The sequence below is a fragment of the Cetorhinus maximus genome, chromosome 20 (assembly GCF_964194155.1).
Source record: "Cetorhinus maximus chromosome 20, sCetMax3.hap1.1, whole genome shotgun sequence".
Classification (NCBI taxonomy): Eukaryota; Metazoa; Chordata; class Chondrichthyes; order Lamniformes; family Cetorhinidae; genus Cetorhinus; species Cetorhinus maximus.
In genome coordinates, this window is record NC_135898.1 from 90,476,949 (window position 1) to 90,499,803 (window position 22,855).

Below are 22,855 nucleotides of genomic sequence, written 5' to 3' on the forward strand. Positions count from 1 at the left end.
ACAGCGGGCCAAGGCATTCACTCGTTACCTTGCCTGGCAGCGCGAGGCAACTTAATCCCCGGGCCAGGGTTCCAAATCCCCGGGACAAGATTCTAAATCCCCGGGCCAGGGTTCCAAATCCCTGGGACAAGATTCTAAATCCCCGGGACAAGATTCTAAATCCCCGGGCCAGGGTTCCAAACCCCGGGACAAGATTCTAAATCCCCGGGCCAGGGTTCCAAACGCCCGGGACAAGATTCTAAAGCGATGCACGCGCCCTCGGCCGGACCTCCTCCTTGTTACACAAGGTTCGTCCTTTGCTACACACGTGAAGAGAGCCGCTGTGAATGCATGCGGGCTGTGAATGTGTATGTGTGTGTGTGTAGTTGTATAACGGGGCTCTCTTAGTTCCCGGGTTGCATAAACCAGTGCCTAATGTTAGGAGTTGCAATGCTTCAGTTTGAAGCTGGAGATCGCGGCCAGTGACTTTTTGAAGGAATAGCCTCAGCGTTGCAAACCTGGTCGCCGCTAGGTAAGGTGGGCGGACCGACCCCCCCCCCCAATCTCTGCTCCAAACTACGCGAAGCGATGCGAACGTGATCGGTTTGAATTGTGCATTCGTGCATTAAGACTGCGCGTTTGCTGCTTGTCCTCCTTAATCGATAATCTCGCAAAGGTCTTGTTGCAGTTAGCAAAGATTTGCATAAAAGTAGAAGCCAAAACAGAATTGCTGGAAAAGCTCAGCGGGTCCGGCAGCATCCGTGGCGGGAGAAACAAGGGTTAACATTTCGAGGCCAATGTGATTTACAACATCCGCAGTGTTTTGCTTTTATTTACATTGAATTCGATTCGCAACATTCCGCCCTAAGCAGTGAGGTTGATGTAACAGGCAGGGGTGGTTTGATGTAGAAACGGTGCAAAACCTCCCGTTAAAATGCACGGGAACATCCCAGAATGTTGCACAAACTACACTCCCCTCAGTTAAAAGCTTAAACCCATCTTCCCATCAATCTTCATGTGTCACAGATTCAGATTGTGGCTCGGTTCAGGGTAAACTTTGACGGAAAGTACATTTTTGGTACTTTATTCCTACAGTTAGTCACTGCAGATGCCTATTTAAAAAGTCTCATTTGGCAGTTTTAGTAGAGAGGAGATGTAGTCTTAAATGCATCCATTTCCTAACACAGAATTCTGGCTTTTAACCCTGAGACATTCCTCCCTTTCCAGGGTGTCCCAGAGTGGGGATGAAGCTTACATTTCCACCGACAAACAGACCTGCATTTATGTAGTACCTTTCATGACCACCAGACGTCACAAAGCGCTGTGGAGCCAATGAAGTGCTTTTTGAAGTGTAGTCGCTGTTGGAAATGCAGCAGCCAATTTGCGCACAGCAAGCTCCCACAAACAGTAATGTGACAATGATCAGTCAGCCTGCTTGTGTGATGTTGATTTTTTTTTAAAAATTCATTCACGGGATGTGTGCTTCGCTGGCTGGGCCAGCGTTTATTGCCCATGCCTAATTGCCCTTGAGAAGGTGGTGCTGAGCTGCCTTCTTGGACCACTGCAGTCCCTGTGGTGTAGGTACACCCACAGTCTGACTTTGTAGTGGTTTGATACAGCTGAGCGGCTTGCTAGGCCATTTCAAAGAGCATTTAAGAGTCAAGCACATTGCTGTGGGGTCTGGGGTCACATGTAGGCCAGACCAGGTAAGGACGGCAGATTTCCTTCCCTAAAGGCCATTAATGAACTAGATGGGCTTTTACAACAATCGACAATGGTTCCATGGATTGAGGGGTAAATATTGGCCTGGACACCAGGGAGAACTCCCCTAATAGTGTCGTGGGATCTTTTACAATCTCTGGGGCAGGCAGTTGGGGGTCTTGGTTTAACTTCTCATCTGAAAGACTGCCTCTCCAGTAATGCAGCACTCCCTCAGTGCTGCACTGGAGCGTCAGCCTTGATTTTTTTTGTGTGTGATCTAGATTGAGACTTGAAACCAGAACCTTCTGAGTCAGATGCTTGACGCTAAACTGATTGTCAACAAGGAGTAGAATCCTTGCCCCACCCCTTACCTTCCAAACAGTGGGATCCCCATGGGCTGCCTGGGACTAAACCAAGGAGCCTGGGGCCATGTGTAAGAAGCTTAAACCCATCTTTCCTTAATCTTCATGTATCACAAATTCAGGTTTTGGATTTCTGGTTTGAGGTTTATCCAGAGTAAGTATTGAGCTGTGATCTAACTTAATGGCAGTTGAGGCTTGAGGGGCTGAATAGCCTCCTCTTGTTCCGACTGCTAAACTAAACCTCCAGGTTTGTAAAGTCAAAAACAGGACGAACCAGCAATATATATATATATAAAAAAAATCTAGGTGCAGATAGCACTGAACAGCCTGGGCTTTGGGATCTGGAATGGTTGTACTTTGGAATAAAAACAGAAAATGCTGGAAAACCTCAGCAGGTCTGGCCGCATCCATGGGGTAGGGGGAGAAAAAGAGCCAACATTCTCGAGTCCAATATGACTCTCCTTTCAGAGCCCATATTGGACTCGAAACGTTAACTCTGTTTCTCTCCCCACAGACAGTGCCAGACCTGCTGAGATCTTCCAGCACTTTGTGTTTTTCTTATTTCAGACTTCCGGCATCTGCGGTATTTTGCTTTTGTTCTCAGGAACTTTGACCTTAGTTTGGACGTCACTGGAACAGAGGATGATGACAGAATTTGACAAGGGATGGTTGGGCAGCGGTAGACTTGGTTCTATGAGAGTTTACAGGTCGTCCGAGGGTAGGGAGACTGAATGGAAGTTTATTTTGTTGGGTTTTTGAGGCTCTGAGAAAGGAAGGAGTCAGGGAGATGATGCAGTCAAACGTTGTTGTAGCAGACTGCAGAGAGAGAGGGAGAGAACGCAGCCATTTGTTAGGCGCATCCTCTGGAGCGTTGCATCCCAGGAGCCAGGACCAAGAGGTCTGCTTCGGGTGAACTGAGGCGAGAGGGCAGAGGATCACTTTTTAAATTCTCAGCCTCATGTTCAAATTCCTCCCTGACCTTGCCCGCACCCACCTGACCTCTGTAATGTCCTCCAGTCCGTCAGACCTCGGAGGTCTCTGCTTTGCTCCCCCGATGGGCTTTTGTACACCTCCCATTTTCTTTACTGTACTGTTGGCAGCCCCGCCTTCAGCTGTCTAGACCTTAAAGCTCTGGCACTCTCTCCCTATACCTCGCTCTCTCTTTAAGACACTCCTTAAAACCCACCTCTTTGACCATGCTTTTGGATACCTGCCTTAACACGGCTAATGTGACCTGATGTCAAAACCTTGCCTGACCCACGGTCCTGTGAAGCGACCCGGGGGGGGTGGGGGGGCATTTTCATTTCTTTTTAAAAGCGCTATGGAAATGCAGTTTGTTGCTGTTATTCTTTCAGCTGTGTTTTTCTTTTCTCCCCCCCCCCCTCTCTACAGAGAACATGCTTTGTTTGTTTGATTGTGGCTGCAGAGCGCTCAGTGGGATCCTGCAGGGGTCAAACCGGTCACGAAGATGGTACAGCATCGCGGACCTCGCCCGCAAGCGACGGACTGCGCCGCCAGTTAACCCCGGAAGGGGGAAGCCCAGTACAACGTTGGCATGGTGGAGAGGCCCACCACCCTCGGCGCCCCTCAGCACCACACCCTCACTCTGCTTTTGCATCAAGGGGAGCGTTAAAAGCAAGGACTTAAAAGCCGACCTCCTGTCCACCATCTCGCCGGTCACGGTGACGGAAATTCGGCAGTACCTCCGGTCGAAGGTCATTCCGTTCCACGATGGGTACAGCTGCCTCCACGTGCCCAGCTTGTTTGTGGGGAAGGTGTTCGACACGGGCAAGGCGGAGAAGGAGACCTTCACCCTCTTCATTGACAAGACCACCGGCCAGTTCCTGTGCAAGGAGACCCTGCTGGAGGGGAGCTGGGAGGATTTCCAAGACTGCGTGGAGGTGATGCAGAAGGAAGGCCGGGAAAACCTGGGCCCCGACGTGCTGCTGAAGGTTCCGGAAAGCGACTGGGAGCGGAGTGAGCAGGAGATGGACCTGAAGGAGGTCCAGCAGATCTGGAACAAGGCGATGGCCTTCGCAGACGTGGAGGAAGAGGAGACGCGTCTGGTCAAAGCCATGTTCGGGATCACAAAGGTCCCCAGCCTGACTCTGAAGAAGCTGAGTGTGAAGTACTTCAAGCCCACTAAAAGTCTGGTGTTCCCCTGGTTCAGTTGGAGGGATTCGAGCTTGAAAGGGTTAAAGCTGCTTTCGGCCGAGCAAGATGGCCGCCAGGTCAACTACGTGGCAACGACCCTGCCCAAGCCCAGTGGCTACCACAACCTCTTCGGCCTCCACGTGCTAACCAGGAAAGACACGGCGCTGGTCCTGACTGGGAAGGAAACGGACTGCCTTGCGGTGACCACTGCCACCGGCCTGCCCTGTGTCTGCCTGCCCCGGGGGGTGAGCTGCCTGCCCCCTCTGCTCCTCCCGTACCTGGAGCAGTTCAAGAAGATCACCCTGTGGCTGGGCAGCGACCTCCTCTCCTGGGAGGCCTCCAAGATCTTCGCCCGCAAGCTCAACGTGAAGCGCTGCTTCCTGGTGCGGCCAGGCGACCAGCAGCCCTGCCCCCGGGAGGCCCTGGCGATGGGCCTCAACCTGGGCAAGATCGTGAAGAGTGCCATTCCTGCCAGTCACAAGTCCATCGTCTCCTTCCGCCAGCTGCGGGACGACGTGTTTGGAGAGCTGGCCAACGTCGATCAGGTCTCCGGGATCAAGTGGCGGCGTTTTCCCGATTTGAACAAGCTCCTCAAAGGGCATCGTAAAGGGGAGCTCACCGTTTTCACAGGTAAGTTTGGTCAACGTCCTGGACGCAACCCCCCCCCCCCGGATCTCGGTTACAGCTCCTCCGGTGGCCACAAACGGGACAACTGCACCTGTCAGTTTGGTAATGAGCTTAACGACCCCTAACGTGCCGACTTGTCACAACCTTGGGACGTCCCGAAGCACTTTACAGCCGACGAAGTAAATTTTGACGTGCGGTCGCTGCTGTCGTTTAGGAAGCGGGGCAGCCAATTTGCGCACAGCAAGCTCCCACGAACAGCAAAGTGATAATGACCGGATAATCTGTTTTTAGTGATGTCGATTGAGGGATTAATATTGGCCAGGACTCCCCTGCTCTCCTTTGAAATAGTGCCTGGGGGAGGGGAATGCTTTACGTTCACCTGAGAGGACAGACGGAGCCTGGGTTTAAAGTTTCACCTGAAAGGTGGCACCTCTGACAGTGCGGCACTCACTCAGTACAGCACTGGAGTGCCAGCCTAGACGATCTGCTCTAAAACCTTCAGCCTTCTGACCCCGAGGTGTGAGAGAGCTACCACTGAGTCATGGTGGAAATCTTAATGAGCTGTGTGGACCAGGGTGGGCTCAGGTTTGTTCCTGGTCCCGTGCTGAGTTAGGAGGTCTTGGAGCAAGAGCAGGGTTTAGCTGAAAGAGAGTTTACGACCTCAAAAGCCTACCCTGGAGTTGGAGTCAGTTTGGCACAAGTATTTTGAAATTTGGGAACTTCTCTCAGATTTTGGGCAAGATTAAAGTTGAATCCCTGTTTTTTTCTGTTAACAATTGTCTAAATAATAGCGGGCGACAATCATTCACAGCCCCCCACCTTCAGTAGCAGTTAGTCTAAGCAAATAGTACGGCTTCTCTTTTCCCCATCCCCTCCCCCACCACATAAGCTTCTGTTTTGCCCCAGTGACTAACACAATTATCTTGGGGTTGTCACTCACTGGGTTAGTGCGCTGTAATACCAAGCCCCACTCTTCCCAGAGCAGTGACAAATGGGAAAAGTTTGACCAAACGACCAGATGGCTCCTATTCTACCTAACTGTTTAATTGAGGTTAACAGAATACAAGCACCAGGTTTGTAAACTTAGTAACTAACTGTTTCTTGAACGAACTGCTGTTAACCAGTGGCAAAAGAAAGAAATATGAACTGCTAACCCTATAACTTAAACTCTACCCCTTCTTAAATCCCTATACACACACATACAAGACATGTAAGACACACAAAAACATGGATTTTAAGGCTGGGATAAAACAGTTCGATAGCACCACAACCCCAGAGTACAGGCTTTGATGGGTTAATTTTGATCGATGTCTTCCAAATTCCTTTCAGTTCTTGTTGATGATACAAGGTGACCTTCCATCACTTTCATTATTTGGTTCACTGGTTGAGCCCTTGCCTTTCAATGTCTCTAACAGTGATTTTCCCCTTTGCCTCTTGACAGGAGTTTTCAGAGAAAGAGCAGATTATAAAGATATGAGGAGAAAAAGCCAACTAGCTACTACTGTAGGATTACTGGAATCTTCCACACACAGGAAAACGAGGTTTTAGGGCTTGTTCCTCCCAGGCTAGGAGCTATTCAGCTGCCCTGCTCTCACACACAACCTGGTCACCTGGTCAGGAGCCAATTCTAACATTGTTGCCTGGCAGCCCCCTTGGTCCAGGACCCCTTTCCGGCACCATCCTGTCTTTCATGTCACACTCTATTTCTGGATTGCAACATTATATGTATCTCATCCTGTTCCAGTGGACATGTCTTTCAATCTGCAGCCATTGTAATTTTAATTCACAGTCCAACAGAAAATAAAAAGATATGTTCCTTACAGGGTCAGACGATTCTGGGTTCATGGCCTCCTACGGGACTTGAGCACATAATCTAGGCTGACATTTCAGTGCAGGACTGAGGGGGTGCTGAATTGCCAAAGGTGTTGTCTTTTGGATGTGGCATTAAACCAGGGCCCCCCATCTCCCTGTTCAGATAGATTCCATGACCCCTGGGAACTTTGGTCTAAAGGGCTCATCTGAAAGACAGCACCTCCGACAGTGCAGCACTCAGTCGGTACTGCACTGAAAGTGTTGGCTTAGGTTTTGTGCTGAAGTCTCTGGAGTGCGACTCGAATCCACAATCTTCTGACCCACATTAGAAGTTGAGTTTGAGATCAGTACACTGCTGCATTTGTCCATGGGAGCTGTGTGTGGTGGGGATCGGGGTAACCTGTGGCAACCAGCTGTGATCGGGGCTCATCATAAACACCCATCTTTCTCTCGCAAATAGGTCCTACAGGCAGCGGGAAGACGACCTTCATCAGCGAGTTCACTCTGGACCTCTGCATCCAAGGGGTCAACACCCTGTGGGGAAGCTTTGAGATCAACAACGTCCGGCTGGCCAAGATCATGCTGACTCAGTTTGCGATGCAGCGCTTGGACGATCAGCTGGAGAACTATGATGAGTGGGCCGACAAGTTCGAGAACCTGCCACTCTTCTTCATGACGTTTCACGGGCAGCACAGCATCAAGTAAAGCATTTGGTGATCCTAATAAGCAACAGTTTATATTTATGTAGCCCCTTTAACGTAGTAAAACATCCCAAGGTGCTTCACAGGAGCGTTTATCAAGCAAAATTTTACACTGAGTCACGTAAGGAGGTGTTAGGAATAGGAAAGAGGTGCATTTAACTTGGTCCCGAGCCAATCGGTGAAATGTGAAACTAGGCTTCTTGATAATAGGTTTATGTACAGAACGCACCATTACAACTTAGAGGAGAGTGAGGTAGAGAGATTTTTGGAGAGGGAATTCCAGAGCTTACGGCCTAGGCAGCTGAAGGCATGGTTGCCGATGGTGGAGTGATTAAAATTGAGGATGCACAAGAGGCCAGAATTAGAAGGGTGCACAGATCTCAGGGTCGTGGAACTGAAACCGTATCGAGGAAAAGTCAATCTCACTTGGGGTGACGCAACCTCCTGATTTTTTCTTTTGCCATAACCCCCCCCCGGTTAATTGCCTCAGCGGCTCAACACAGCATGCAGCCTGGCTCTGAGGCACGCAGCCCAGCTGTGAGTAGTAAGGAGTTGGCCTGTGTATATAGGCCTCGGGCCTACTTGGCTCCTGATGGGTTATCAGTTGCTGAAGAAGTATCCACCCTTGTGCATTGGGTAAGGACAGGATCCTGCCCGCCTGAGATTCACCCACACTTCCTTCCGTAGCTAATTACCCCATCGCCACTCATTGCCCAGGCTCGGCCTATGGCTGAAGGCCCACTTTGTGGCATAACCAGCGGGCTGTTGCTGCCCATGGAGCATGGGGACCTGCACCATTGGAGCAGGAAGGAAGAAATTGGGAGGAATTAATAAGGGTGTTCAAAATGATGAGGGGTTTCCATCGAGTGAATAGGGAGAAACTGTTGCCAGTGGCAGAAGGCACAGGTTTAAGATGATTGGCAAAAAAAACCCAGAGGGGAAATGAGGAGCAATTTTTAAAAAAAAACACCAAGTTGTGATCTGGAACGCACTGCTTGAAGGGGTGGAAGTAGATTTAATAGTAACTTTCAAATATATAAATACTCGAAAAGGAAATATTTACTGGGCTATGGGGAGAGAGCAGTGGGGAATGGCATTAATTGGATTGCTCTTTCAAAGAGCTGGCACAGGCACTGAGGGCTGAATGGCCTCCTTCTGTGCTGTATCATTCTATTGCTAAACAAACAGGTTCTTTGTCATTCTCCCCCCTCCATCACATATACGGGGTTTAAGTCATAGAGTAGCAAGCGGCAGTAACTGTGCAGGATTACACAATGTGCAATAAACTATCATCATAAATTATCACACTGTAATGAGTTTTTCATGCAAAAATAATATTGTTGAGATACCAATTCTAAAACTGTATTTTCTTTCTTAAAAGGTTAATTTTTTAAAAAGGGGCTTGATTGTTGCCACGGGTGTATACGATAGTGCCTCCTTTAACCAGCGAGAGCTCTGATGATGACACAGAGGGTGATTGATAGCCAGAGTGCTGGTGATTGGGACATTGGACTTGTCTTTTGCGGCTCCTTCAGTAAAGGGAAGAGAGCAGAATCAGTAGAGTGGATATCAGGAGAGTGAATCTGTCTTTTTAAAAAGAAATTAAATCCAGTCCAGGCTGCTGTATTACAGAAAGCCAGGCAGTGAAGGATCAAACTAGAGCCCATCTTTACACAGTTTATAAGCTTTTATTTGCAGAGATGCACGCTACTAACATGTACCTCCTAACCCAACAATGGCAGAGTAGGAACTTGGCCTGCTGGAGCAAGAAAAGGCCATTCAGCCCATCAAGCCATCCCGAGTCTTTGTAGGATTGTTCCATTGTGGCCTTCCCTCTCCCCTCCCCCTACAACCGCAATGGTTGATCCCATGAATTAGTGGAATATCAGTTTTTCTTTGAATGTGGAGTTAATGCGCCTATAATCTTCAGTCTCTCTTCAGCAGATTTGGAACCTGCAGCTCCCCAGTTCTTGCCATCATAATAATCCCCTCCTAGTACCTGAGTGAAAAGAAACTTCTTTTAACTAACACATCAGTCTTTTCCGATCCATGGATTAGCTGTTGAGCAGTGTTAATGTATGGTAACCCCGTAACCGAGAATTATTGTGATTGCAAACTCTTCTGAACAAGGTCACTGATACTTGGGTGTAATTACTTTAAAGAGGTAATTGAATGGGTCATAGAATCATAGAGCACAAAAGGAGGCCATTCATCCCTATGCTGGCTCTTTGAAAGAACCATCTAATTGGTCCTATTCCCCTGGTCTTCCTATAGGCCATTTTTTTCCTCTTTCAAGTATTTATAATTCCCTTTGGAAAGTTACTATTGAATCACCCTTTCACACAGCTCATTGATGATCACACCAACTCGCTGCGTAAAAAGATTTCTCCTTTATCTCCCCTTTGGATCTTTTGCCATTTACCTTAAATTGTTGTCCACTGGTTACTGGCGCTCTTACCTCCTTATTTACTTGGAAACATATGGCCGTTCCTTCACTGTCGCTGGATCAAAATTCTGGAACACCCTTCCTAACATCACTGTGGGTGTACCTACACCACATGGACTGCAGCGGTTCAAGAAGGCAGCTCACCACCACCACCACCTTGTGGGCGATTAAGGATGGGCAATAAATGCTGGTCCAGCCAGCGACGCCCACATCCCGTGGATGGATGGATGAATGAATTTTTTTTAAAAACTCCCGACAAAACCCTTCAGGACTTTGAACGCCTCGAATAAATCCCTCCTTAACCTTCTCTGCTCCAGGGAGAACAATCCTGGCTTTTCTAGCCTCTGCAGACACGTCTGTGCTGAGAGAAGGGAATGGGGGCTATGAAAAGGCAGGCCGGCAGAGTTGAGAACAGTTAAAGGGGTTGAGCGTGTTGGGCCTACTGGAATTTTCACGTTTATAATGGTTTTCATTCCAGCCCTCGCCTGCATCTCTTAAGTGGCATGGCTTTATATAACCTGACAATCAGTGTGAATTTAACAAGGTCTCTCTTTTGTTGTGCAGGTCAGTTATCGACACAATGCAACATGCCGTGTACATGTATGACATTAGCCACATCGTTATAGACAACCTGCAGTTCATGATGGGGCATGAACATCTCTCTGTTGACAAGTAATTGTTCCCCTTTTTAACTAAAACGCGGGCCAAATTGTGACCACAATATCTTGTTCTTTCTACAGCCCTTGCCACTGGACTTTTAACACCCGCCCTACATGATTCTCCGAGCCGTCTGTTTTATGTCCGTGTCTACTAAAACCGGCGGGAGCTCCATTATTCGATTTCCCTGGGTCTCAATGACCCCAAAGATTCCCCCCCCCGGTCACTGTTCAAAATGTACCCTCTTAGTCATTGGTTCAGCAAACAGGTTCATTCTCAGGCTGCAGTCAGGTCCTTCTCAAGTCCCCCCATGGAGGGGCTTATTCAGCCTAGACATAGAAATTGAAGTCGGCCATTCGGCCCCTCCAGCCCTACTATGCCGTTCGGTAAAACCTGGTCAAAATCCAGGGACTCACTCCCTAGTTACACCGTGGGCGTGTCTGCACCAGATGGACTGCAGCGGTTCAAGGAGCACCTTCTGAAGGGCAATTAGGCATGGGCAAAAGATGCAAGTCTGTTCATTTTTACTAATACTAATTTCTTTCAGTCCCTCATTCTCGTTAGTCCCTCGGTTCTCTGGTATTCTTGAGGGTGGGGGTGGGGGTGAGGGTAAGGGGGGGGGCGGTGGTGTTGAAGTGAGGAGCATGTCAAAGTGGTGACACATCACAGGAAAAAATAAAAAAAACAGATCGTGGCTGATCCTCCATTTAATCTCCCGATCCCCATATCCCTTGATTCCCTTAGTGCCTAAGAGGGGACCGATCTCTGTCTAGAATAAGCTGAACAGCTGAGCATCCGCAGCTCTTTGGGGGAAGAGACCTGGGTCAATTCACTGATTTCCTTTATATCCTGTCGCACCCCCCACAGATCAAGAACACACAGCCTGACTGAGATCAGGAGGAGTTGCCTGGTACATGAGGCTCTTTCTCTGGCCTCTCTGGTCCATTGAATCACTGAGACTCCCTCCAAATCCTTGCATCCTTCACTTTGTTTTATTCTTGTATTTCCACCTTACCCCCCCCAATATAGGGCTGCTCCTATGAATCCTTTTCATAAGATGTGGGTATCACTGGCAAGGCCAGCATTTGCTGCCCATACCTAATTACCCTTAAAGTAAGTGGCTCGCTAGGCCATTCCAGAGGGCATTGCTGTGGGTCTGGAGTCACGTGTAGGCCAGACTGGGTAAGGGCGGCAGCTTCCCTTCCCTGGTTATGACAATCGCTGATGGCTTCATGGCTACCATCCCCGGGACTGGAATTGATACTCCACCAGCTGCCGTGGTGGGATTTGAGCCCATGTTCCCAAAGCATTAGCCTTGGTCTCTGGATTACTAGGCCCAGTGACATTGCCACTACATCACCATCTTCCCACTTTGACATTCTCCCCATTTGTCCAACACCCTCCACGTCGTTCTCCGCCGCAGCCTCCCACCTCCCCCACAACCCAAGGACACTAGAGAACCAAGGGGCTAACGAGAATGAGGAACCGAAAGAAATGAGTATTGGTAAAAAAATATAGTACTGGAGAAACTAATGGGATTGAAAGTGGATAAATCCTCTGGACTTGATGACCTATGTCCCAGACTGTTGAAAGAGGTAACTGTAGAAATAGTGGATGCATCGGTGATCACCTTTCAGAATTCTATAGATATTGGAATGCTTCCTGTAGCTTGGAAGGTGGCAAATGTAACCCCACTGCTTTAGAAAGGAGGAATAGAGAAATAGGGGAACTACAAACTTGTTAGTCTGACATTGGTAAGAGGAAAAATGCTGGAACCTATAGTAAAGGATGTGATAACTGGACACTTAGAAAATAATGGTAGGATTCGGCAGAGATTTATGAAAGGGGAATCATGTTTGACATAACTGTTAGAGTCTTTTGAGGATGTAACTAGCAGAAATAGTTAAGGGGCAACTAGTGGATGTGGTGTATTTGGATCTTCAGAAGCCTTTTGATAAGGTCCCACACAGGAGGTTAGTAAACAAAATTAGGGCACAAGGGATTGGGGGTAATATACTAGTATGGATTGAGAATTGGTTAACAGACAGAAATCAGAGAGTACGGATAAACAGATCATTGTCAGGTTGGCAGGCTGTGACTAGTGGGGTACCGCAAAGATCAATACTCGGGGCCCCAGCAGTTCACAACCTATATCAACGATTTGGATGATGGGGACCAAATGTAATATTTCCAAGTTTGCTGATGATGTAAAACTAGGTGGGAATGTGAGTTGTGAGGAGGATGCAAAGAGGCTTCAAGGAGATTTGGACAGGCCAAGTGAATGGGCAAGAACATGGCAGATGGAATATGATGTAGAAAATGTGAAGTTGTCCACTTTGGAAGGAAAGACAGAAAGGCAGAGTGTTTCTTAAATTGAGAGATTGGGAAGTGTTGATGTTGAAAGGGTCCTGGGATCAGTCACTGAAAGCTAACATGCAGGTGCAGTGAGAAATTAGGAAGGCAAATGGTATGTTGGCCTTCGTCACAAGAGGATTTGAGTATAGAGGGGTAAAGAAGTCTTGCTGCAATTGCGTAGAGCCTTGGTGAGACCGCCCCTAGTGTAATGTGTGCGGTTTTGGTCTCCTTACCTAAGGAAGGATATACTTGACATATAGGGAGGGCAACGAAGGTTGACCAGACTGATTCCTGGGATGGCATGACTGTCCAATGAGGAGAGATTCAGGAGACTGGGCCTATATTCTCTCGAGTTCAGGAAAATGAGAGGTGATCTAATTGAAGCTTAATGTAGGGTGGGTGTTTCCCCTGGTTGGGGGTGGGGTGTAGAACCAGGGGGCACAGTCTCAGAATAAAGGGCCATTTAGGACTGAGATGAGGAGGAATTTCTTCACTCAGATGGTGGTGAATCCTTGGAATTCTCCACCCCAGAGGGCTGTGGAGGCTCAGTCACTGCGTATGTTCAAGACTGAGATCGATAGATTTCTAGATATTAAAGACATCAAGGGATATGGGGATAGTGAGGGAAAATGGCATTTTGAGGTAGAACATTATCCATTGTCTAGCTGAATGGCAGAGCAGGCTTGAGGGGCCGAATGGCCTACTCCTCCTTTCCTGCGTTCCCAAGAACAAAGGAAGAGGAGAACTTCATTCAGCCCCTCAAACCTGTTCTACCATTCAGTTAGATCATAGCTGACCTGTACCTCAGGTCCATTTTACTTCCTTAGTCTTAATTTTTTAGGTAAGAAATATGGAGCTATCGATCTCAGCCTTGAATTTTTCAATTGACCCTCAGCCTAGCTTTGGTGGGGGTGGTGACAGAGAGTTCCAGATATCCAATAGCATTTGTGTGAAGAAGTGCTTCCTGACTTGACCCCCTAGCTCTATTTTAAAGTCATGTCCCCTTGTTCTGGACTCTGCCCCCACCTCCCCAACAGGTGGAAGCAGATACCCAAGGGAGGAGGGGGACTTCCTGTCTGATTGGAAAAGTGAAGACTTTGTTTCCCTTTGCTCCACTTTTAAAAACACTAAAATGCTATCTCCGCACCTCAGGTTTTCCGCCCAGGATTATGTTGTTGGAACGTTTAGGAAGTTTGCTACAGACAACAATTGCCATGTGACTCTTGTCATCCATCCCAGGAAGGAGGAGGATGCTAAGGAGCTGCAGACAGCTTCTATCTTTGGAACAGCCAAGGCAAGTCGGATGTCATTTAATTTTACAAAAGAGCCATGAGCCAGGTCAGTGATGATTTGCTGTGAATCACTTGTGGTTCTCCTTACTCTGACTTGCACCAAGTCCCATTTACCTGACCCCACCCCCCCGAACTCGCTGACCAAAACTGGCTCCTGGCCTGGCAGTGCCACAATATTTAACATTTTCATTCTCGTGTCCAGTTCCCTCCCTGCCCCACTATCTCCGCAACCTCCTGTAGCCCCGCAACTCCGAGATCTCTGCGCTCCTCCGACTCTGTTCATCCCCCACTTCCATCATCCCACCCCCCACAACTTAGCTCCCCCCACCTTCCCCTCCCACCCCCCTCCCCGGCCACCATTGGAAGCTGTGCTTCAGCTGCCTGGGCCCAAAGCTCTGTAATGTCCTTCCCTAAAAACTCTGCACCCCTCTCTGCTCCTTTTAAAACACTCTTTATAGTCAACCTCTTTGACTAGACTATTGATCAGCCGCTCTATAATCTGGCTCGGTGTCAAACCCTTTGTCTGATTATGCTCCTGTTAATGTTTTATTGTCCGAAAGGTGCTACATAAATGCAGGTTATTGTTGACCCAGCACTCTGGAGAAAATTAAAAGGTCAACTGTTTTAGCTTGCTGCTACAGGAGAATTGAAGTGGGGAGCTGGGTAGAGGGAAAGTGGGGAGCAGATCCCTTGCATCTGCTTGGAGCCCTAATGTTGGAGCGTTCCCAATCCTGGCCCTTATTGGGGATTGTGGTGTCCGACCAATGGTTGTCTCACTGCTCTCATCATAGGTCTCTGGATTTGTATGTTCTACTTTTTTAAGAATTGCACTTTGTGCAGTAATTTCCTTAGCGGGTGGCAAAGTGAGACACAACATGGGACATGTGTAGGAAGTCTGGGAGAGAGATTATATAGGTCAACGTTTTGCTTGTGAGTCCTTCCTTAGACGAATTCTGGGCGATCCACGTTCAGGAAGAAAAGAATGAAACTTGTCTCAGCGGGACCCCTGAATAGTGACTGTAAAAAGGACAGTCCCTGTGCAGTGCAGTTCTTGAATTTGATATATTTAATATAACACGCGAGATAATTTGAAACGTTTCACACATGGCCCTCAGGTGAGTAGCTGATTTTTTTGTCCACGTTGAACTGCTACGTGACACCTCACTGCCCTGACTCTGACAGTGTGATGCACCCTCTGATCGAAATCCTATCTAATATTCCCATTTAGTGCTACCTCCTTTTACTTTCATCTCAGTGTTTTTCGTTCGTAAGATGTGGGCTTTGCTGGCTAGGCCAGCATTTATTGCCCATCCCTAATGGCCCTTGGGAAGGCGATGGTGAGCCGCCTTCTTGAACCGCTGCAGTCTGTAGGGTGCAGGCTCACCCACAGCGCTGCTGCTTAGGGTCAGAGCATCAAGTGCTCTGTCCAGTTTCATTTTTATTGGGCTTTTTCCACAATGTTTTGATTCAAGTGAAAGTCTTGCTAGGCCGTTTCAGAGAGAAGTTAAGGGTTGACCACATTGCTGGGGATCTGGAGCCACATGTCGGACAGACTGGGTAAGAATGGCAGATTTCCCTCCCAGCCATGGCCACCATGACTGATTCTAGCTTTTTAATCCCAGATTTATTTAATTGAATCCAATCTAAGTTCCACAGCTCCCCCTGGTGGGATTTGAACTCATGCCTCTAGATTATTAGTTCAGGCCTTTGGATTACTACTCCAGTAACATAACCGCTCTGCTACCGTGCCCTTAATGGCCCTCTTGCTGCCGTTCATGTGTGAAAGTGCTTGCAGGTTGCTGTTCCGATCGATCCTCCTGCTCTCACCGCTGCCACTCCTGCCCCTCCCCCACTTCTCAGACCCCTCCCCCTACCTTTGTGAAACCGCTGCTCCCTTTTCACACTTTGCCCGCCAGAGCTTCCGGTCAGCCCTTTACACCCCCTGGCCCATCCTGGGCCTCCGTTTCCCCGGCAACCCCCAATGGCTGACACCTGCTCAGACTGGGCAGCTGCTACTTCCCGTCCTGAACGCGGTCTCCCCAAACCTGCCAGTCCGGCTCCACGATCCACTCTCGGACTGATCAAAGCTAATATCACGACTGGGTGAGGTGAAAAAGAGGCCTCCTCATGTGCCAACCGTGCCAACCTCAAGGTGGAGATGATTAAAATACCACTGCAATTTGGAAAGGAGTTTAAGAGACACGGTTTTCACCGGGTTCTTCACACTTCCAAAGAAAATTCTGTACTCTTCCTGACACTGACCTACATGTTTGTTATATCTGTGCCGTACCTTTGAAAGATCATTTCGCATAATCCCATTTCTCTTCTCTTGACCCGAAGCCTTTAAGATGCTTCTTTGTCCGATATTAATCCCCATTAAAAGCTCTTCTGGATTCTTATTGCCAATGTATTTCCGGTTGGGCATTCCATATCCTAACAACAACACCACAAAATATTCTCCCTGACACTTCCTTCGTTTTTCTGGTCATGGGACCTTAAATCGATGCCCTTTAGTTACCAGATCACCGGCCAGTGGAAAATAATCGCCCCACCCATTGACCTCATCAAAACCACCACCCCCCTCCCCTCGGGGGTTTTACTACCCCCTCCCCTCGGGGGTTTTACTACCCCCTCCCCTCGGGGGTTTTACTACCCCCTCCCCTCGGGGTTTTACTACCCCCCTCCCCTCGGGGGTTTTACTACCCCCCTCCCCTCGGGGGTTTTACTACCCCCCTCCCCTCGGGGGTTTTACTACCCCCTCCCCTCGGGGGTTTTACTACCCCCTCCCCTCGGGGGTTTTACTACCCCCTCCCCTCGGGGGTTTTACTACCCCCTCCCCTCGGGGGTTTTACTACCCCCCTCCCCTCGGGGGTTTTACTACCCCCCTCCCCTCGGGGGTTTTACTACCCCCCTCCCCTCGGGGGTTTTACTACCCCCCTCCCCTCGGGGGTTTTACTACCCCCCTCCCCTCGGGGGTTTTACTACCCCCCTCCCCTCGGGGGTTTTACTACCCCCCTCCCCTCGGGGGTTTTACTACCCCCCTCCCCTCGGGGGTTTTACTACCCCCTCCCCTCGGGGGTTTTACTACCCCCTCCCCTCGGGGGTTTTACTACCTCCTCCCCTCGGGGGTTTTACTACCCCCTCCCCTCAGGATTTTCCGAATCCTGAGGCCTTTCTTTTCACTCTGGGTTGATGTTCTGAAGGTGTCCTTGACGTTTAATTCCACTGGGGTTAAATGTTCCCCTTATTGAGTATTCAGAGCCTGGAAGCTTTGGTTTGTGGGAGGGGGGGGACGGAAGATGCTGAAACCTTTGCTCACTTCACGCTGTTTCCCCCCTCTTCCAGGCCAGTCAGGAAGCTGACAACGTGCTCATTCTCCAGGACAGGAAGCTGGTCTCGGGCCAGGGCAAGCGCTACCTGCAGGTGGCGAAGAATCGCTTCGACGGAGACCTGGGCACCTTCCCGCTGGAATTCAAGAAGGCCTCGCTCACCTTCTCGGCCGTCAAAGCGAAAGCCAAGCTGCGGAAGGTGAAGGAAGACGACCCCGCCCCGGAGACCCCTGGGAAACCTGCCAGTGCCAAAGAGAAAAAGTGAGGTCGGCAGAGGAACCCATTGCACCCCCTCCCCGGGGGGGCACGGAGGGCGGTATCGGGAGCGGGGAACGGCCGCCATCGACCTCCTGCTAGAACGTGAACTCGGGCTACCCCGGCGCCCCAGGTTTCCTGTTGCTGTAACGCCGCAGTGACACTGCGAGAACACTGACGTCAGCTCCGCCATTGAGGCGGGGGCTTGTCAAGCCTGTCGAAGGGCCCAGGCCGGTTCTCAATGTGCAGACGGATCTTTTATTTTCCGTTGCTCTCGTACACTGGCCCTCGGCCACCTTCAAAGACACGGCGCTATCGTGCCGCGGGTTAACGCCTGGGAAAAGACACTGACAGAACTGTTAAAAACAAATCTGAGCACTTGGAGTTGCTTAAATGGCAGCTAATTACTTACCTGTCTTCAACCTAATCCTGTGGTCTGAGCTGCAGACCGATCCAAACACCCTCCCTGAATTTTCTCTCCTAAAGAGTTGAAGGTGTTCACTATTTTTTTCTGGAGTAACGAAAGAAAGGTGCTGCATTTATTTGACACCTTTCACAACCTCAGGACGTCCCAAAGTGCTCTACAACCGATGAAGTACTTCTGAAGTGTAGTCACTGTTGTAATGTTGGTTGACCCTTAACGTGACAATGAGAGGGACAATCTGTGTTCAAAGCTCACAGAGTTGACGTGTACCAATGAACTAACTGACCGACAGGGAGAAAAAAAACAATGATGATGCTTGAAATGAAATGTCTTTTTTTTAAAAAAAAGTTTTTATTCGTGTTGTATTGCAGCCAAATTTAGGAACCTAATTGCAAGACTTATAACTGAATACAGCCTATCACTGGCCGATAGTTTTACAATCTTGCATCCCCATCAACTCCAGTTTCAGCTAAAAAATTATGTTCAGAAACTAGGAACAAAAGGAAAATCCTGTGGATGCTGGAAATGTGAAACGAAAACAGAAAATGCTGGAAACACTTAACAGGCCAGGCAGTATCTGTGGAGAGAGAAACCGAGCTAACGGTGCAGGTCGATGATTTTCCATCAGAACTGGAATGTGTGAAAGGTCATTGACGTACAACAGCAACTCTCTCACCCCACTGATGCTGCCAAATCTGGTGAATGTTTTCCAGTATTTTCTGTTTTTATATGTAAACTGAACTCTTTCTGTCAGTGCCCCTTTGTTGTATTTGTGTGTGTGTGGTCATCTGTCTGTCTGTATATATGGATGTAATGTGTATATATGTGTCTGCATGTAATGTGTATTTGTGTCCATCTGCGTGTGTGTGTGTATGTATGCGTGTGTGTATGTATGCGTGTGTGTATGTATGCGTGTGTGTATGTATGCGTGTGTATATGTATGCGTGTGTGTATGTATGCGTGTGTGTATGTATGCGTGTGTGTGTGTATGCGTGTGTGTGTATGCGTGTGTGTATGCGTGCGTGTGTGCGCGTATGCGTGTGTATGTATGTATGTATGTGTGTGTGTATGTGTGCATGTGTGTGTATGTATGTGCGTGTGTGTGTGTATGTGTGCGTGTGTGTGTGTGCATATGTATATGCGTGTGTATGCGTATATACGTCTGTGTGTGCGTGTGTATGCGTATGTATGTCTGTGTGTGTATATGTATGTGTCTGTGTATATGTCTGTCTCTGTGTGTATGTATGTATGTGTCTCTGTGTATGTGTGTGTGTGTGTGTGCGCGTACATGTGTATGTGTGTGCATGTCCCTGTGGGGATTCTAACCCTACCAACTACCTCCATGTTGACCAAAGCACACACTTGTTCCTGTTTTGGAGCCCGGAGATTTTTTTTTGTGTAGGAAAAATAATCTCAAAATAAAATCCATCCTGTTGATCTGCCCTCGAGCAAAAGTGGCAGGAGGTGGTCTGGACATTGCCAACTGCTGAAGGAACGGATTCGCCCCTGACCACAACTGCCGACCACAGCTGGTAATGCGTCGAATTCTGCTTCCCATTCCCATCAAGGTGGTTGTGCCCCATCCTGTGACACCTATTGGCTCCTTGTGGTTGCTGTTTGAGGCTGTACTTATTGTACTTGTTGCTTATACCCCGAATGCTGTGATTAGTGCAACACCAGTGACCGTGTATGTGTCCGGCGATCATGCAACTTTAAATAGAGGATTAATACTTGCTTCTGATTTCATTCTGAATTATGCAGCATTTTGTTGCATTGATTTTTTTAAAAACTAAATTATGTTTTATTTCTACTTGTGCTGCTGTGTGCCAGAACTGATTGTACAAACTCTTATTGGGTTACCATGCCTATTAGAAATGAGGATTTGCTCCGATATCTGGACTCCGTGCATTTCTGACGTCACTTTTCGTTATAAAATGAAACAGAATCCACTGGGTCTGCTAACTCTTTGGAACAGTAGCAATTTGCCACCAATAATAAGGTCGGTGCCAATAAATCCAACGGAATTAATTAAGGAGAGATGTCTTTACTCAATGGCCGGTTAGAATTTGGAATTAGCTGTCACCGAGGAGGAGGCGAGTGACATCGATGCATTTGAGGTGAAGCTGGATGAGAGAGAGAGAGAGAGGGGGGGGTGGGGGGGTGCGAAGGACCTGGTGAAGGAGGATGAGAGAAAGCTCGTGAGTAAAGACATCTCTCCTTAATTAATTCCGTTGGATTTATTGGCACCGACCTTATTATTGGTGGCAAATTGCTACTGTTCCAAAGAGTTAGCAGACCCAGTGGATTCTGTTTCATTTTATAACGAAAAGTGACGTCAGAAATGCACGGAGTCCAGATATCAGAGCAAATCCTCATTTCTAAGAGGCAGTAAGAGTTTGTACAATCAGTTCTGGCACACAGCAGCACAAGTAGAAATAAAACTTAATTTAGTTTTTAAAAAAAAAATCAATGCAAAAACAGTGGTGCATAATTGAGAATGAAATCAGAAGCAAGTATTAATCCTCTATTTAAAGCTGCCTGGTATAAACACCAGCATTGACCTGTGAATGTTTGAGTTTGTGTTGGGAAATACGATGTCATCTACTTCCTCTTCAGCAGGTGGTGCTGAATCCATGTATCATCATTTGAGGTTTCTTTGCAATTGCGAAACCCAATGTAAAAGGGCAAAGACCCCCCCGAGTGGAGGATTTTTTAATTTGTTAATGGTGGGGGGGGGCGGGGTGGGGAGCTGAATTTTATGTCCCCTGCCGCGTGATTTTGGTGGTGGTAGGGGTGGGGAGGGGGTGCATGTAAAATACGAGGGGTGGCGAGTCACCACCTTTCTCAGCTCTGAGCTGTTTCCCCCCACAAAACGGGAGACGGGGATGTGGGTGATCAGCAGCTCACCTGGCACAGGTAAATAAATAAATCCGGGTGAATTGAGCTGGTTTACAGGCCAGTTGGTCCTAATATTACGCTGACTCTGCCATTACACGGTTGGCGTGGGCAGACAGGCGGGAGCAGGCAGCACGTTCCATCAAAAAAATACATTTTTTAAAGGGCAGGAAGGTTGGGGGGGATGGGGGGAGGGGGTGGGTGTATCTATCTTTGGGTGGGGGTCACCCCTTCTCACCTGCTCTGCAAAACCCACCCAGCCAGCACCTTCCCCCCCCCACCTTCTCAAGTTGCCCCAATCCCTCCCTGCCCGATATCCCTGACTTACCCAAGTCCCTGATCCACTAGGGGCCTTCAGCTTGGGCCTGTTTGCAACCCTGGTAGCGCCCACTACTGAGCTCTGCCCCCACCCCACCGAGGGAGGGGAGGAAGCCCCACGCTGTCCTCGTTGAAGCCGATGACGTGTTACTGCTGCAGGGTTGGATATTTTTCCCATTGACTTTTTAGTTTGGGGGTGGCGGGGGGAGGGAGGGAGGCACAGATAGTAGATCCCCCCCCCCTGTAAAATCCAGCCTAGGGTCAGCATGTGTTGCCCATTCTTAATTGCCCTTGAACTGACTGGTGGTTTAGAGTCAACCATCTGGAGCTACATGTAGGCCAGACCAGCTAAAGGAGGCAGATTTCCATCCCTAAAGGACATTAGTGAGCCAGGTGATTTTTTTACGACAATCGACAATAGTTATGGTCACCTTGACTGAGACTAGCTTTCGATTCCAGCTTTATTAATGAATTGAATTTTAAATCTCAACCTGTGTCTCCAGAGCATTAGTCTGGGCCTCTCTATTACTGCTCCAGTGACATTACCACTGCGCCACCGCCTCTGTGTCCTTGCACCGCTGCTCTCCGTGCTTTGTTTCTGTAGCACCCTGATAACAACTGGCTTGCTAGGCCTTTTCGGAGGGCAGTTAAAGACTCAACCACATTGCGTGGGTCTGGAGTCACATGGAGGCCAAATGGGTAAAATGCTCTGAAGGGCATTAGCGAATATCATTATTAATGTGACTAGCATTTTATTGGAGATTAATTAATTAATTAATTAAATTTAAAATCTGCCGTGGTTGGATTGGAAATCACCTCTCTGGAGTGTTAGTTTGGGGTCTCTGGATTACTCATCCAGTGTGTCACCACCTCCATAACCGGCAAAGTTGAAAAGAGTTATCAAGCTACGATATCACGACAAATTAGTGCAATGTCCCCAGATACGGGAGCTGTATTTCAGCCTTGGACAGACCTGGGCCAGGATTTTCCAGTCGTTGGACAGGCTCGACGGGAGGTCACCGAGCTGACCACTGCCCACGATCGGCTCCGCACTGCGATTTCACACGGACCCGTCCTGCATGGATCGCGAACGGTAGCGCTGAGCGCTACCTGCGCTGGCATTGATAAAATTGCATCGAAAAGTTGCAGCAATGGAAAGGATTGGCAGCAGCGCTGTTGACTAATGAGAATGAAGGGTGGACAGGTAATTTGCAGGACTCGGGAAAGGGCAGGAAGGTGGGACTACAAAGAACAAAGAAAAGTACAGCACAGGAACAGGCCCTTCAGCCCTCCAAGCCTGCGCCAATCGTATTGCCCATCAACTAAAACATTTTGCACTTCCGGGGTCCGTATCCCTCTATTCCCATCCTATTCATGTATTTGTCAAGCTGCCTCTTAAACACCACTATCATACCTGCTTCCACCACCTCCTCTGACAGCAAATTCCACACACTCACTACCCTCTGCGTAAAAAAACTTTCCCCACACATCTCCTCTATAGTTTTCTCCTCTCACCTTAAATCTATGTCCCCTAGTAATTGACTCTTC

The 22,855-nt window shown here is 48.5% G+C and overlaps 1 protein-coding gene across 4 annotated transcripts; it reads left to right on the plus strand.

The window, feature by feature from the left end:
* Nucleotides 1-2,687: 2,687 nt before the first annotated feature.
* On the plus strand, nucleotides 2,688-18,563 carry twnk (twinkle mtDNA helicase). 4 transcript variants are annotated; one of them, XM_078565149.1, is made up of 6 exons: nucleotides 2,688-2,760; nucleotides 3,435-4,826; nucleotides 7,096-7,336; nucleotides 10,347-10,454; nucleotides 13,947-14,088; nucleotides 17,432-18,563. In XM_078565149.1, the coding sequence occupies exons 1-6, from the start codon at nucleotides 2,688-2,690 to the stop codon at nucleotides 17,678-17,680; spliced, it is 2,205 nt and encodes a 734-aa protein (XP_078421275.1). In that variant the 3' UTR covers nucleotides 17,681-18,563. The 4 variants fall into 4 exon arrangements, with proteins under 4 accessions (XP_078421275.1, XP_078421279.1, XP_078421277.1 ...); XM_078565153.1 differs by having other exon boundaries at nucleotides 2,701-2,760; nucleotides 14,034-14,132; nucleotides 17,432-17,553; XM_078565151.1 differs by having other exon boundaries at nucleotides 2,702-2,760; nucleotides 13,947-14,132; nucleotides 17,432-17,553.
* The last annotated feature ends 4,292 nt before the right edge of the window (nucleotides 18,564-22,855 follow it).

Coding starts and splice junctions, on each gene's coding strand:
- twnk (XM_078565149.1), top strand. CDS start 2,688: ATGACAGAATTTGACAAGGGATGGTTGGGCAGCGGTAGACTTGGTTCT. Junction 7,337..10,346: donor CACGGGCAGCACAGCATCAA/GTAAAGCATTTG, acceptor TTTGTTGTGCAG/GTCAGTTATCGACACAATGC. Junction 14,089..17,431: donor CTATCTTTGGAACAGCCAAG/GCAAGTCGGATG, acceptor CCCCTCTTCCAG/GCCAGTCAGGAAGCTGACAA.